Source organism: Magnolia sinica, chromosome 6, assembly GCF_029962835.1.
Source record: "Magnolia sinica isolate HGM2019 chromosome 6, MsV1, whole genome shotgun sequence".
NCBI lineage: Eukaryota > Viridiplantae > Streptophyta > Magnoliopsida > Magnoliales > Magnoliaceae > Magnolia > Magnolia sinica.
Genome location: NC_080578.1, coordinates 92,319,173 through 92,336,882, shown reverse-complemented (window position 1 = coordinate 92,336,882; position 17,710 = coordinate 92,319,173). Strand labels below are relative to the sequence as shown.

General features: G+C 38.8%; 2 protein-coding genes across 2 annotated transcripts; one reads left to right on the top strand and one right to left on the bottom strand.

Annotated features, from left to right (window-relative positions):
• Positions 1-1,074: 1,074 nt before the first annotated feature.
• Positions 1,075-10,572, top strand: LOC131249079 (uncharacterized). The gene is made up of 8 exons (XM_058249644.1): positions 1,075-1,208; positions 1,324-1,345; positions 7,648-7,704; positions 7,778-7,859; positions 9,532-9,627; positions 9,722-9,846; positions 9,937-9,955; positions 10,052-10,572. The coding sequence occupies exons 1-8, from the start codon at positions 1,109-1,111 to the stop codon at positions 10,337-10,339; spliced, it is 789 nt and encodes a 262-aa protein (XP_058105627.1). The 5' UTR covers positions 1,075-1,108; the 3' UTR covers positions 10,340-10,572.
• Positions 10,573-13,104: 2,532 nt separating this feature from the next.
• On the bottom strand, positions 13,105-15,017 carry LOC131250136 (expansin-A7). Its single transcript, XM_058250757.1, has 3 exons — positions 14,556-15,017; positions 14,042-14,357; positions 13,105-13,721 (listed from the first exon to the last, which is right to left on the bottom strand). The coding sequence occupies exons 1-3, from the start codon at positions 14,761-14,763 to the stop codon at positions 13,409-13,411; spliced, it is 837 nt and encodes a 278-aa protein (XP_058106740.1). The 5' UTR covers positions 14,764-15,017; the 3' UTR covers positions 13,105-13,408.
• Positions 15,018-17,710: the final 2,693 nt, after the last annotated feature.

The window sequence follows — 17,710 nt, the reverse complement described above, 5'->3', positions numbered from 1 at the left end:
TCCACTCCCAAAAGGCACACAGCACGTGCCGAATCACACGTTTACGGCCATTCATCAAGCGTGGCCCACTGAGAGTAAGCCCCAAACTCATAAGGTGGGCGGCACTTCATGTGGCCCAGTAGAGGAATGATGGATCGGCCTGATTTTTTGTGGGGCCTTGTTCTCGTGGGCCCCTCCTATTGAATGGCTTGGATTTTACACACGTGCGTTCCACCAACCTTCTTCACGTGAAAAACACGCACATACGTCTCCCATAGCCAACAAACGGTGGACGAGGTGCACCAGCCATCAAAATCTCCAACAGTGGGCCCCACTCTTTCCACACTTGAGACGGACGAGTCCTGGTCGTCCTTCTCGACTTACGAAGGACGAAACGATCAACAACGACTTTCTCGCGCGCATCATGCGCCCGCCAGACATAATGTTAAAAGATCAAAACCGTGACAATCTGGTATGGTGACCGTCGATACGCACGCAGTCAGAATCCGTACACATTGCACCCAAATAACTCAAAATAAAACGTTGAAATGCTGGGACCCACTTAGATAGTTCAAAAACCAAAAACTACACTAAAAATCATAACATAAATTTCTGATTATAGTGCATTTAATATACAGTTAATATGCAAGAAGCCCAACGGTCCAAATACAAGAAACAAACATCCACCATGCACATATTAGAATCATCCGATTAAAATGATCCTACGGCTAAGATCTATCCAGAGTGGGTCATAGGATGTGGACGGTTTACATTAATTAGATTTATTAGAGGTGTACAATTTCTAAGAGCATGCGTGTGAAGTAGAGAATGGAATAATAAAAATTCAAAATCAACTGCGATTCCAGAAACCGCCCCCACGCGTTTCATTCCTTCCTTCCCTTCTTCTAGAAAACAAAAACCGAATTAAAAACGATTCCGTTCGCTTCGGGTTTCCGAGCTGGCATCTCTCTCTAAAATACAGTAACCAGACCCTCTCTCTCTCTTTCTCTCTCTCTCTCTCTCTTCTTCAGTAGTCCCCATCCCTTCCTTTCTCTCTTCTTCTGTAGTCCGCACTCTTCCTTATCTCTTCTTCGATTTTTCTTTCTGGGATTTTCTTCTTCCTTCGGTCATGGCGTCGCAGACGCGTGCAGAAAAGATGCAGATGCGGCAAGGCTACAGGAATTTGTGGCACACCGATCTCATGAGCAGCATCACGGCAGATTTCCCATGTAAGTGGTTGTCGATTTCTCTCTTCCTTTCTTTTGATCTTTCAATTTCTTTTTTTCTTTCTTCTACTTAGATGTGAGGTTGAGATGAGGTTTTGCATTCTCTGCTTTTTTGCAGATTGCTGCTTTGCGCTCTGGTGGTGAGTGAATCTGATCCTTTGAAACTTTTTTTTTTTTGGTTTGGTTTTGAATTGAGATCGGACGGTTTGGTAATTGTCTTTAATCATCCAATGAGTTTGAATTCTACTAGTGTATAATGTATAATGCTTGGCCTAAATTACTAGTAGTGCTTTATTTTGTACGGGTGGGGCCCACCTTGCATCGATCCGGATCATTCGTCCTGCAGGCCCTGCCATAGATGGGTGATGTTGCAGAATGATCCACCATCAGATGATCCTGTCCAATTGGATTCTTGCTTGGAAAATGGATGCCTAGAAAGGAAGGGTTTAGCCAACTGTATATGCGATGGAGAAAATTCACTTGTCGGATGGTATCGGATCACTGAAATGTGGGCCCTGCCTGTTTGGGATCTTGGTCCAAAGGAAAACCCATTTACTTCAGGCCAAGCATTGTAAGGTATCTTTTATTAGCATTCGAAATATCGGTATCATGTTACTTATTGCACTCTTGAGATACAGATATGTATCAGTTATTACACGGGATATATCATTTGTATCGGGTAATTTATCACACTTTTTGGGAAACATGGGAAAACATTGGGAAATTGTTTGAATTTTTCAATGAAACTTCGGAGATTGCTAAAAAAGACATTAATACACACTTTTAAATTATAACATTTCAAAGAGAAAAAGTACATGTAATAGGTTTCCCTTGTATAGGGTCCTAAGCTATGCACTATTTGACTGCACTAATGCAACTATATTCAAATTGAATTTATAACATTTATAAATGAAAGAAGACATGTATGAAAACACAACCAATTTATTCAAAAGCAAAAGAAGCAAAACATTCTCTTAACAAAGGCAAGATACCGCATCTAAATAAATTTTGAAAAAAAATTAAAATTTTAATACTTTCTTATTATTTTAAATAAAATCAATTTTCTATTCTGAATATTGAAAAAAACCCATTAAATTAACAGATCAGCCCTCAAACATGTCTGGTATCATGTTTGGGGTGCAACGCAAGTAGTTAGGGAGAAATTGGAGAAATTTTGAATTTTTCCCAAGTTTCCCAAATTAGGCCACCTATGCTCAAAATTTGAAATTAGAGTGTATTTGATGATCATTTCATCAAACACTCCTAAATACTTCGAAATTAGTCTCATTTGACAGCTGGTTGAAGGGTAATTTCGAAAAAAATTAATATTTTAATATTTTAATTAAAAAAATAATTTTTATTTTTTGAATTTTGGAAAAAAAAAAAGTTAACAAATCAGTAGATCAAGCTCATATGTGCTTGATTGCATGTTTGGAGTGCAACATTGCAAGCAATTTGGGAGAAATTGGAAAATTTTCGAAATTTTCCTAATTTCCCCAAATCAGGCTACCTACATTCGAATTTTGAAATTAGAGTGTATTTGATGATCCATTCATTCAAACGCACTAAATACTTTGAATTTAGTCTCATTTGACAGCTGGTTGAAGGAAAATTTTGAAAAAAAAATGATGTTTTAATAAAAAATTTAATTAAAAAATATTTTTTATTTTTTAAAATTTGAAAAAAAAAAGTTAATAAATTAGTACATCAAGCCCCAAACATGCTTGATTTCATGTTTGGAGTGCAACATTGCAAGCAATTTGAGAGAAGTTAGAGAAAATTTGAAATTTCCCAAATCAGGCCACCTATACTTAAATATCGAAATTGAAGGTTGAATCCTTGATTTTCCATGCAAAACATGAAGAATCGAGGATTTTTAAGAATTTCACACTCATTTTATATGATTTAAACAAAACAGAAGGATCAAAATGAAAAATTACTCACCGAATGAGAAATGGCCCAAATGCAAGAAAATGTTGATTTTGATTTTGATTTCAAATGTAGGTTTTTCTCCCAAATCCATTCAAAGGATGGACCAAAATCCACCCACTAAGAGGTTAGAAGAGAGAAATCTGAAGAAAAATGTGAAAAAAAAAAATAGTTTTCGAGGTTTTTGGGAATGGCAACACGCGTTTCTTGTGAGGTATCAATGATATCCGTCGATATCATTGATACATTATAAAAAAAAAAAAGCATTGATATCACGCGATATATTTCAATATCATTGATACTTTGTGATATCTAGCGATATTATAGCTGATATTTAGGAATTTGGCCTTTTATTTGTTATTACCCACTGATTTCGTATCGCCGACATGTGATATCAATATATCAGCTGATATTATCAATATTGCGAACACTGTCTCTTATAATTACTATGGCAAGTTGATGTGGTGTGACTCCAATTTTTCTTCAGAATGTTGAAATTTTTAGTTTATGTTTGTACTACTAATACAATACTTCATAAGAAATGTTCAATTGTATTTGCTATGTCATAATGGTAAACGCGATCAAACGATTATAAATCTCAATATTGGTTTTCAAATAATCCAAACAATCTAGCCCAATATGATGTGAAATGGGCTGGGCATGTCGGGCCAAGACCTGTTCAACATTTTCAATTTTTTCTCAGCCCAAACCGACCCATTTGCCACCCCAAAACCAATACGTCCTATCAGATGTAATTTAGAATCAAGTTTAGAAGTGTTGCTGGTCCACCCTACTACCTCAAAGCATCAAAACTAATATAGGTATGTATAGCATGGTATGCCAAAACAGTTACGTAATGGCTGTAAAAGAAAATATGACCCATAATGGCCTCACAACCGTCTTGTAATGGTTCCAAAACAGTTTTAAAAAAGAAAAAAGAAGCCATAATGGTTGTTACAACTTATATCATAACGGTTACAACCATTGTTACTGTTATGGAACACCTTGATGTATAGAGGTAAATGTTGTTAGTTTTTTCCCCTACATTCAAATGATTATACAGAGATTGAGTCAACCATCAATTACATGTTGTGGATTTGAGGTGTACTCGGAGAAGATAGGGTAGTGATTGTGCATGTCTAATCAAGCAAATTATGAATTGAAAATTAGGGCATGTTTGTTTCACGCATTTTCCCAGTAATGTGAAGGAAATATATCATCATTACGATTTTACCATTGCCAAATCAAACACGTGAATTGTGGGTTAAATATAAATGTATTCAAGAGGTAAGTAAAGAAATTTGTAATCATTGCACTTTTTTTTTTAAATGTAATTACTATCAAAATATCAAATCAAACAATGACATCAATGTATTTTAGTGATGATATGATAATAGAGTAATGTAAAAATGTCATCATTACGTATTTTCCATAGATAACTAAATGCAGGAATTGGCGATCAAATGCAGCCGATGTCATGAGAAGTAATTTGTAATCATTGTACATTTCCTTCGCATTACCAAGGAAATTAGCAAAACAAGCAGACCCTTAAAGTCAAGTAGTCAATGTGGCATTTGAATGGGATATGAACCAACAAGGTGCAATTTGCATTTGGGTACATTGCAGAAAATGGAATCTTCATCAGTCCATTTTCCTACCTTTTCCACCTGATATGCATGTTAAGTACCTGAAAATATCTTGCTTTGATATTGTCCGAGCAATAGCTAATTGCAAACCATTTATCTTCCTAGCTAGCATCATTGTAGCAACCTCCACCACAGGGTTGTCTTTAGGCGTGTTTGTTTCACTAATTACCATGGTAATGTCCGATAATTACAAATTACTTGTATCCTGACAACATCTGCATTTGACCATTGATTCTTGTGTTTGGTATATCAATGGTAAAATCGTAATGATGCCATTTTTAGATTAATGTAAAAAATTATCACCAAAATACACCGATGCCGTTGTTTGGATATAAATTTTCACTGTAATGCCACAAAATAGTGCAATGATTACAATTGTTTTTTACTGTAATGTCATATAAAAGTGCAATGATTACAAATTCATTTAGCTCTCTTGAATACATCTATCTGCATTTGACCGACAATTCCCATGTTTGGTTTGGAAGTGGTAAAATCGTAATGAAGACACATTTCCTTTAAATTACAAGGACAACTAGCAAAACAAACAAGCCCTAATTGTTATCTTCTACATCCTCTTCTCATTTATGTTTAATGAGTTCAAGGCCACTACTACAAATGCAAATACTTGTTTAACACTACCATGTTCTCTTGTAGTGATGTTTTCTCCCGATGTTGTGACAACAAACTTCTGTACATATGGCTAGTCACGAATCTCATCCATCTTGTGTGCCACCGTCATTTTATCAATCTTTGTCATTGGGTAGTGAACTTTTTCTTCCACTCTTGGCTATGTTGAATTAGTTCAGGGCCTACTATCCACTTCATATGTGAATATTGATTCAACTCTTTGAGGTTCTCATGCAACTATGTTCTCTCCTTATGTGGCCAAGACAAACTTTTCCACACATTTCTTGAAAAAAAAAACCCCGATTCTTTCAGTGTGTTTTAGTTATGATTTTTTTGCTTGAAGTCCATATAGAAACACACATTACCCACTTAATCATCTAAACTGCATCAACTGGATCCAAATTAAACTAGACACATTACTAAAACAATGTAGACAAACGTAGGTGGTAGTCCACCACCGTTTTAAGAAAATGGTGGTGACTCATTCTTCTTATCGCATAACACACGTATGGATATCCAAACCAGCCAAATTGTGGGCAATGTTGTGAATGGAGCATTGCTCAAAAGTCAGACCAATAGACCAATCCTAACCATCAAATTGCTCTATCAAATGGATGGCCAAACATAAAATAGTGAGTTTTCCAATTCAGAATAGGCAAACTCATATGATCAGTATCTCTTCTCATTATGACTTTGGATGATGCTCCATCTATAATCAAGTCAACTATTTGAACAGTTTGGATTGCTATATAAATATGTTGTCCAGTGAATGAGTTACCACCAATTTTTAAATGGTGGTGAACTATCATACGTATTTAGCCTTCCATATGCAAAACCAACATTTTATAAGTATATAATTGTGAACGCCTCCGCGCAAGTGAATGGCCTCACTTCGCCGGCTTTGCCTTCCTCGTTGGCTCTTGTCATTGCTTTTGGGGTATAGTACAAACGCAGATATAGAAATGCTTTTGATTTGGAGTCGCCACTAGCTGAATAAAGCTGAGGATCTACAGTCGACTAGAAACTGTAAAATCGCTTAAAGGTTGGAGAGTCACAAGATTCCTCAACTAACTCTTGCGGTTGGTTTGCGATCATAGATTCTGGATAAGGGCCTTAGTTATGGAAAAGGAAAGGATTAGGCTCCATTTTCTGTCCACACAATGTGGGGTCTCTACTTTATGGGGTTTATTAGTTTTTTGGGATTTTTAATAGAACTTAGTAGTATCACATGTAGCCTTACTATGCAGGGTTTAAGACCCTAGGTAGGCAAAAGGAAACTAAATGTTATTTAGCCTTATTATGTAGGGTTTAGCCCCTGGGTAGGCAAATAAAAAAATAAAAGTGAATGTAGGTAGAAGAAATGGATTGCAAAAAAAATATAAAAGTGTGTCGTTGATCCTTAGCATGTGTGGAGTCAGATGCAGGTTGACTTGAGATGTGGGAAGGAAAAGGAGAAACCAATAAATCTTCATTCAAACCAATCATTAATGAATTGTTCAACATCCAAATAAAAAACATGAATCAAAGTAAACTAAACATTAAGAAGAACTACAGCTTCACCTCTTAGCTCTAGCTAGGAGATTAGCCAATCAAAGACATGATTGAACTAAAACTTCAAAAGAAAACATAACAACTAACTAGAACCAAAGGATTAGACAAGAGAGAGGACTCCGTGAAGTTCCACAACTCTTTGCTCTACTCCTCCTACCCTAATTTGTATCTAAGAAAGCCTAAAACATCCCTTTATGTAGACTTGATTCGCACCGACTTCAAACCAACTCTGAATTTACGCAATCGCTCGCACCTTTGATGTCACTTCGATGGCATTGAACTCCCATTGAAGCTTTCTCGATGGTATTGAAGCTTCTTCAATAGGATTGAACAGAAATGTGTAACTGTCTAGCAACGAACTTTAGAGTGTGAAGCCTAATTGATGTTGTGAATTACAACATGTATTTTTCAAGCTACAACAACTTATGAAGCATCATGAATCTTCGACTCATAGTTACTAAACATTATGAATCGATGATTGCAAATTACCAAATTTCCAATTCAAGGCTAAGTACCTTTTAACTTTTTCTTAAATTTATTCATCTAGCACATTATCTTATTTCTTGCTGACAAGATGGCGATATCTGGAACCTTCTGGTTTTGTTGGTCCTGCTACATGAAATATCAAAAGAGTATGATTATTCATTCTTCACTTTAAGCACTATCTAATACATATGATTTCATTGTAGTGGGCCATGTGTATCATACCTGCTCCGGAAACGAGCTCTTTACAATGACATGTCAAGGTAATTATTATTTTATTTTTCCTTCAACTCTCTAGTTTATGAATGTCTAAAGTTTGTTTGTTGTTTATGGTAGATACGTATGTTGCGCTGGGTACCTGCCATGTAGTGGTAGGTGTGGAGAAAGTCGATGCCCTGAATTGTGTCTTTGCACTGAGGTATGATTTTCTTTGTTTTTTTTTTTTCCTTCTTCTTCCTCTTCTTCTTCTTTTTGTGTGTGTATGTTTGTGCACGTGGGTGCATGCTAGTTTTTTGAACGGTAATATGTGTAATGGTTTCACAATTGGCTAGCAGTAGTATGTTAAAGAGCAGGTATGAGTGAATTAAAATATGATCAGAAAATCCCATTTCCTCTCCTATTTGTATCAGAGTTGATGGTTAGCCCACATATTTGTCCTCCAAAAGAAAAAAAAATTGAAGGTTTATCCAAAATTGCTTTATAGAATCATGTCTTAACCTATAAAAAAGGGTCTTTGTTACCCTACCTAAAGTACTGCTGATTTTCCTTTTATCAACATCTTAGTACATGCAAAGGGAAGCTTGCATTCTAGGGAATGTTTTAGAGAAGTGCTTTCTTGCAACAACACTCAACACTCCCAATGAGAGTTTCTTTTGTAGCATTTCTGTCTTGAAAGAGATAGGGAACTATCACTGGAGAGAATCCTTCCACGTCCTCTATTGCCGGTACATCCCCTGTGCCATGGTGGTTGGCCACCACAAGTGTTGGTGCTATTTGAGACTAGGGCACTGTTGTCATTAGAATGGTGAGATGATGAAGAATCTGAAGGAATCAGGACCCCTAGCATACCAGAAACACCTCAGACAAGGTTGGTGTCTTGTTGCTTGCCAAAACTTGAGCCTTAACGGGATCCAAGTAGGGCTAGACCGTTGCAAGAAAAAGGGCTACACAAATCTCTCCTCTCTGGCATTGCTAAGTCGCAATATCTTGGGTAAAGGGATGATATAACTTCCACTCATCAACAAGTCCTCGAAACTTGGCACAATGGTCATTGAAATTGTCCCCCTGCCTCATGGTCTAAAATTCCCAAAAAAATATCATATAAACGGTCGATATTATTTTGGTTGGAGTACAGTTCCTGAAGATTAAGTCATATTTCCTTCGAGCTATCACCATACATGACTGTGTGATAGACATGCTCCTCCATGCTGTGGAAGAGCTAGTTTATCACTTGATAGTCGTCTTCCTTCCATTTAGATTGAGAATTTGAATCGTCCAAAGGTCCACTCTCAGATAGATACTTTAATTTTCTTTTGGAGGCCAGGAAAATCTGAACTGAGCATGCCTAGGGGCGGTAATTGCTCACCCCTCGTAAGTTCGTAGAGGGTATCTGTTGAATGTCGGTTTTCACTTCCGTCATTTGAGACATCATCCTTGAAATGACAACAATATATAATTGATGTAGGCTCTCTTTCTAATCAATTGAATAGAAAGGGACAATGAGAAGATCAAAGAAGGAATACCAATATGCTTAAGGTAAATCACAAGCTTCACACAGCAAGAACGTGTACCACACAGCAATCAATGTCTAACAATCAATGACCGAATCAATCATACACGGGCCCACACAACCAGTGATGAAACCAGTGAATAATGGCCCTTTGCAAACAACTATCAATGCCTAGCACTCAACAGCCCAGTGCAACTAGCGTTCAGTGGCCTTGATTTACGCAGTAGGGGAAAAAAATTCAAGGAGACACCAGCAACGTGGCTAGAGGATGCTTTGTGTGCTGCATTTGATATTTTGTATTGCCCTTTATTAAACTAATTCTCCATTTTTACACATGACTTTATTCAATTCAATTTTCCAGGTGTTTCTCTGCTTTGGAAACTCGGTCGCCTCTACTCGCTTCTTATTGCAAGATGAGTTCAATATACAGACAACACAGTGCGATAACTGCATCATTGTATCTCCCTCTCTCTCTCTCTGCGTGTGTGTGTTATATCTTATACAGGGATTGAAAAGAGATGAATCACCTTGCTTGTGGATGTGTACTATAGGGATTCATGTTCTGCCTACAACAAGTCGCATGCATATTTTCCCTTATTGCATGCATTGTCGGAAGTGAGGAACTTCAAGATGCTTCCCAGATACTGTCCTGTTTGGCTGACTGCGTTTACTGCTCGTAAGTCATCCCTCCCACACCCAACATTCGCAACCGAGCACTTTTCAAAAGCTCTTCTTACTGATTCTATCACTTGCATCTGCTTTTCAGGGTTTGTGCATGCATGCAGGTATGAACTTATTCCAACATATGTACACAATAAAATCACTATTTGTATCCAAATCTTGTCTAACTACTTAACTGATATCATTTTGGAGTATCGCAGACACAGCACAAGATTGAAATGGATAAAAGAGATGGTAAATTTGGACCACCGTCAGTGATGGCAGTGCCCCCCATTCAGCAAATGTCACGCATAGATCAGCCTGTTCCTCCGCTGGTCGGGTTCCCACCTCAGCCATCATATGGGCAGCAACCTTATGGTTATCCACCACCACCTCAGGCTCAGGCCTACCCTCCGGCAGGCTACCCTCCCGCAGGCTACCCTCCAGCAGGCTACCCTCCAGCAGGCTACCCTCCAGCAGGTTACCCTCCTGCAGGCTACCCCAGGTGATCTTCAATGGTTGGAATGCATGTATGTATGCAAATATGACCACTTCGAAATTTCAAAATTCATATGGACACACAATGTTCCCAAAGGATCTTCTTTCAGTTGTGCTTTTTCTTTTTCCGGATTCGTTGTATTCTCATGATGTGCATTATAGAAATTGGCGACGACATGAGTGTATGCTGCTATTACTGAGTGCAGTTGTTTCACCTGTAGATGGTCAAAAGCATGTTTTGATATGTGTACTCCAGTCGAGATTTGTGCTGTGTTTGGATGCTCAATTAAACTGAATTGCAGTAATTTTGTTCAATAAAGTGGTGATACCCAAAGGGTGGCGAGGCACACTCAATTTGTAATGACACTCAGACCCCACACACACCCACACATTCACACCACAGTGAGTACTTGAAACAGAGTTGCAATCAGGGGATCAGTTGCTGTTCATGAATGGTGCCTACCCCACTTTGGTCATTTTATTGAATTGGATTGCTGCATTCTGTTCAATGGAGCAATTTTTATTTTTATTTTTATTTTTTCTTTTTCTTTTTCTTTTTTTGAGAATTTGACAGTTGAAGGTATAATTAATAAAAAAGAAAATAACAGTACATGGGCAATCAGCCCCTATACAAGAAAAACCTCTAATGACTAGAGAGAACTGTCTAGCCAAAATCTGATTACAAAATAAAAATCACCACCCCTCCCTCCAGCATTACACTGTCCTAATGTCCAAACAGCTCTCTCTTTGAGCCCTCCTAGAATCCAAATCTCCCAAGAATCCACTTGATTACCATTAGAAGATTTATTATTATTATTATTAGTGCATCCACTGAGGAAGTTGAATACACTACGGTCTAATTATTTATTAATGTATTTGATGATGGTGTGACATAACTTCAATATCTAGGCTCTGCTGTTCAAGGTGTGATGCAGAGGCCGCAGTATGGCTTTTTCACCGGCTTGAACTTGCAACAAACTTGCTTGATTGCCCTTGTGTCAGTTTACCAAGCCAAACACCTCTTAAAAGTGGGACATTACACTCTTCTGATTTTCAGTGAGCAATGAATAAGAATCTCATCCCAATGTTTTGGTCTAGGATTCCAGGATGAACTGTGGGAAGTTCCTGGGACCTAAAGGGTAGTTTCAAACTTTTTTTTTTTCAGGGTATTTTTGTTGGACATAGGCTAGTGGGGCCCACTTGTGAGCAATCACTAGTGGGTGGGTCTCATGAGGTTTAGCTTCTTTTTTTATAATCATTTTTTCTTTTGTTTGTTTAAATTCAACTTTAAATAAAGATTTAGATGATGAGATAAGGATAAGGATAAGACCGGATAATTTATGGTCTCATCCAAACTCCTCATCCTTTCCTATAAATGGGGAAGAAGTTCTCTCGTGAATGACACATCAAGCAATAACGAGAGTAAAAAGAGAAAATTGAGAGATTGATATTTGTCTATCTAGCTTGTCCTTTGAGTGATCTAAGCCATAAATCGTAATCCAAAGCCATCTATACCGTAGAATTAGAAGGGTGATTAGACGCATCTGCTCTAGTAGTGGTTAGGTAGACCGCTAGATCTAAACTGTTCATCCTTGGTTTTGTGGAGGTCCCATATTGTGTAAACCATAAGATCTTGAGAGCTCACTCTTCCGCACAGACTTTCAATTTTCCCCATTCACATTTCTCCTTTTTAGACATTTTCAAGGTTATTTTAATTTTTATCTCTAAAGGAACAATGCTCCTCTTTGGCTTAAAGGAGTCACCCGGTGGGTGTGTGCATTGCATTTAATAAAATAATAGTGATCCTACAATCTGTTCACTAGTGCACGTGGTGATCGATCTAGAAGATCCCTTTAGTGGACCATCTCTTGGATGACCCATTGTTTGAAAACCACAATGTTAATCACCTTTTTTAGATTGTCAAAAAATGTCTTAGAGTATAAGTTAAGAAAATATTCTAGAGATCTGATGGCCAAAAACATCCAATTAATGCATGTTTTTGGTGATTGGCCCATCCATGAGCATGCCTCCCAATTGTTGGGTGTTGCGATCCCAATGGTTTAAAGAGCCTAGCTTGATGCATTGCATTAATCCTAAGGTTTTCGGCGTATTGGTTAGGTTCTTAACAATTGGTATCAAAGCAAACACCACGCCATGTGTTCGAGTAACGGAAAGGGTGACTTGTGGAAAGGGCAACCTGGACCTAAGTGAAAGCCGCCACGGCATGGAAAGGGCTACCTGGATAACCAGATTGTAGCTGCCAAGTGGAAAGGGCTACCGAGATAACCAGAGTGCAGCCGCCATGCTCTGGAAAGGGCTACCTGGAAAAGAGCCCGGAGTGAGTGATGCTGCAGCGTCCCAGTTTAAAGAGCCTAACTTTGATGTGTTCCATCAGCCTTGGGGCTTTTGGCATATTGGTTAGGTTCTTAACATTGGGTTTGCTCGGAATCTAGCACATCTGAACTCTTTCTGAAGAGGGTTAAAAGGAGAATTTTTACAGCTCTTGGGTTTTCTGAAGCTATTGAGGTCTGATTTCCTTTCCCTTTACTGTAAATCACTGTCATGAGATCTTAGGAAAAGTTTCCTACATCTAGCAAAAATGGTTTTGTGTTAGAAGATTTGGTCTAAAGCATGCTCTGATCATCCAATGCTTTGGACCGGCAATGAGAGCACAAAACTCCCACAGGCGCTATGTAAATAGACCATTACATAGGTTGGTTACAAGCAAGCTCCATCTCAACGAGTTTCCTGTCGACAACATGTCCCAACAAATTCACGCTTTGGATCTCTTTAATGTGTGCCATCTGTAGTTAACAATACTAGTATTTAACATATATCTTTCCCTTACTAGATTAATGCTTTTGAGTGCTGAAATTAGAGTAAATTCAATCACGTATTTCATAGTTTTTCAACAACTGAGACCACAATAGCAGGTAGAAAATTCAAATTTCCATTAGATGAAGAACCAAAGACGGGAAAAAAAAAAGAAAAAAAAGAAAGAAATTCCTCACACAAACAATCCTCAAAGGCTAAGAAAAAACAGAAATAGCCCTTCAAAAGGAGATTTTCCTTTTCATGTTCTAGTGAAAATTAACAGAAGCCTTGTATGACAAGCCCACTTGCCAGTTAGCAGGAGCTACATCCCAAGCCATAATAGTCTCTCTGGTGGTGTAAGAGGTGATCTTGAATGAAAGAGATTGTCCCCCAAGGGTTGAAAATGCCTGATATGATGCACCCCAGTTGTGGGACATGCTTATCCAATCTGTTCTGCTTCCCTTCACCCAAATGCTCCCTATGTCCCCACCTCCTCCAACGTTCATCACGTACACCAGCAGCCAATACCCATTTCCTTGGAATGAGAACTGAATCCCACCTACCTTGATGCATGGGACCCTACAAAACAACGTGCAAAGCTGTGATGAGCCATTGATGGATGGTGGAATGGAAGAACATTGCTATTTGCTAAGCCCCCATCTACCTCTACACGCGACCCATTTCAGCTGTGCCGTGCAGTTGAAGATCGGGACATCCAATTCATTGGGCTTGCTACACGACGGTCGGAAAACGTCGCCAATGGTCCACATTCAATTTACATTTGTGGCCTCTTTGATACTGGTAAGATAATTTACATGCATTTGGCTTGTGTGGTGGTGCCTGTGGAGAGCTTCATGTGGGCTAGCAAAGCTATATAATGAAAATCAAGAGACCATTACCGTCGATACATGACCGGCACAATGCCAGCCTTCCAATCGGCGATCTTCATGAAAGCGGGCTTAGCCATATCGAAGTGCATACGTGGGGGGTTGCACCAGCCACCTGCATTGGAGTCCTCGGACCAATTGGGTGGGCAAAGGTTCGTAGCGGTCACGGTCGTGAATGGGGACCCTCCATAGCATGCGCTAGATTGTACGCATCGTATCTGATAACAAGTCCCACACCCATACCCAGCATTGAACAGTGTCGAGCTCAACGCAACGGTGTCGGTCCCGTACCCGCTATTAAACAAGTTTCCATATCCACAAGCTCCCCCTGCAAACATTAGTTTTAGAAACTGCATCAAGGCTCTGAATTCCACTACAAACTACAACAGTAATACCATGACGTTACCAATACAACGATTATTGGCCGTCGTAACGGTACAATACCAAAATGGTCTCTATGAAATTCACTACAATGCACATAACCTCCTAATACACTACTATGCAGTAGGCTATGAGAAATACAAACCCATGGTTTGGGATGCGGTCTCGTCGCCGTAGAACGTAGCGTGGGCCAGGGACCATGCGCTAGGCCGAAACACGGAGACTGCCACTGTTGATTTGATTGTCATGATTGAGCACATAAGGAAGAGAGCAAGGGTCCATGACCAACATGAGGAAGGCATGTTTTTACTACTTGAATGTACTGTGCAATGGGTTGCATGCACACATACCATTTATGTATATATATACATAAATAGCTTCTAAATGTAGATTAAAATGCGATAAATTAATTAAGGGGAAAAGACGGAAATATCCTTTACTAAATGCGGGGAAGTTGGTTGTTGTGGTGGGAGGATGAGGGTATTTTGGAAATTGAGAAAAGAACGTGCCTGCAGGTTTTCATTTTGATGTTCGTATCGGTCGTGGATCGTGCGTGCAAGAAATACTACAAAATCTCGCGAGATGTTTGGATGAGAATGTCGGGAAGATACTTTCAATTCAAATTCTCACGAGAAGTTTCAAGGTGAAAACGTTCCAGTCCCCACCATCTGGATACGGTTTGGCTACTGGTCAGTGCTTTGTGAGCCCTGTCATGATGTATGTGTTTCATCCACGCCGTCCATCAATTTTTCCATATCATTTTATGGCATGAGTCTAAAAATTAGGTAGATCCAAATCTCAAGTGGACCACATCGCAACATCACAGAAAACAGTGTTGAGTGAATGCCCAGCATTAAAAACTTCTTGGGGGCGACTGAAGTTTTTGATGAAGCTGATATTTTTCCCTCCATCTGGGTCTGTATGATATAATCAACAGGTTGTATGTCAAATAAACATTACAGTGGGCCTGGCTTTTTAATGATGGTCATCCATTCACTACTGTTTTCCGGTGGTGTGGTCCACCTGAGATTTAGATCTGCCTCATTTTTGGAATCAAGCCCTAAAATGATGTGGCGCCCACAGTGAGATGTCGGTGTGATATCCACTCCGTCCATCAGTTTCACCGATCATTTTCGTATGGAATTCCAAAATAGGTAATACAAAACTTGAGTGGGCCACACCACAAGAAACAATGAAAAGTAAATGCCTACCATTGAAACCTTACTGGAAGCCACAGAAGTTGTGGATCAGGATAGTATATGAAGATCGCAGTGGGCCTCAAGAAGTTTTCTTCTGCATGTGGCTCACTTGAGTTTTAGTTCTGTCTCATTTTTGGAATCACATCCCAGCATGATCCGGGAAAATTGATGGACGGAGTGGATGTCACATCCACATCTTTGGTGGGCCCCACAGAACTTTGGTTTACCCGGATTACGTGCAACTCCCCCCATTGAATAAATTAACCATAAACTAATACAACTACAGTATTGCCTATAGCAAGAAAAGGTAGGATCATTGATCTGGATCGTCCATCACATGGGCCCTCGTTCATTTATCTGTGCTTCTTATGATGGACGATCCTGACCATTGTAGGGTTTTGGAACCTGGAAAATTCTCTAACTAAAATAAAAATAAAATAATAAAAAAAAAAGAGTAGGAGGGAACTTCTGTGACTGATAATTTACAGTTATAAAGCATTTAGAAGTGTTTTTTGTTTCCGATGTGGGACTAAATCAACAAACTACACGCAGACGGCAAAATCATCACTATGGATTCCAAACATGTCAGGCCACGTTTGAGTGATCAAAACCATTGATATGTTGGGAAACACAGTCCATGGGGGATGCTTCCAAAATCTTCCACGTTGAAAGATCATAACTCCTTGATCAATGGCCTACAAATAGGTGGTTATAAAAATATATAAAAAATTTTGTCAAAAGTCCACACTTAACTGAAGATAGTGCAACAACCATGGGACCGGAATAGAATACAACACCTGTTTAAACACTCTAAGTTCTATGGGTCACACCATGTTGTATGTGTCAAATCTACTCCGTTCATCTAGTGAACAAAACTACATATTTGGCTGAGAAAATACTCCAATGGCCACATCAATGTGAACAATGTAAAATTGCTCCTAAAACCTTTAACTTCATGTGATGAAAGATACATTCTATGGTAGGTCCCGCATATAAACCTATGGTGGGCATCCCATCCCCATAACCTGCTTTAAATCTTATTACTTGAGGCAGTGTTTGGATGCACAAGTGAATTGAATTTGAATTGCTCAAGAGGAGATGACAACATCTAATTTCTAGTATTCATAACAAGGCACTAGTCCCCAATCCCAATTGCAATTTAGGGGCAAGACCATCAAAATGTATGTGAAGGAAATCACAATTTGGTTATTTCCACTTCACTAGGCTAGTTGGTTTGATTTGATTCAATAGCGGATCCAAATGCCACCAGAGTCTTCTTGAGCACATGCATTTGGAATTCCTAGATTCACAATGGAATAATTCAATTCGATAGTGGATCCAAACACCACTAGAGTCTTCTTGAGAACATTCGTTCAGAATTACTAAACTCGCAATGGAATGGTGAATTGCTCAAATAGTCAGTGCACCCGAGATTGATCCTTATACCTTGAGTAGCAAGCTCATAGAAAATTCATTCTTCCATGTATGGAATCGGCATTCCAAAATCTGTCTTACGAACCACCCACATGGGTGAAAGCCGGCGCGAAAGAGTGAGCCGTCAGGATCTGATGCTCTACATTATATAAGACTTTTACAAAAGTCGGTGATAAACAGTGTAGGTTCGGCGGTCCACTTAATTATTACTGGAGTAGATGGGTCTAATCATCTCTCTAAATTTATGGTATAGATGGCCTCGGATTACGATATACAACTTGAATTGTTTAAGAAACATGCTACATGGACACAAATTCACTATCGCTTATTTTCTCCTTAAGGTTTCTTGTATTTGTAATTGCTTGATGTTATTGGAAGGTATTTTTCAATTTATATAACAGAGTTTGAGAAATAACGGATGAGGTTGGATATGATAAAGTTTATCTTTGAATTTCAAAATCCTGAAAGAGAGGCAGTGAAAAAGGTATGTAGGACCCACCCACTAGTAGTTGCTTACAAGTGAGCCCCACATGCCCATGTCCAACAATGGGCACATTGCAAATTGGATACAACGCCGCCTTGCGCACTTTCAAAATGCAGCCATAACCCATTTAAACAAACTCAAAAATCACATACCAAAATCACTGAATTTATTAAAGATTGGGAG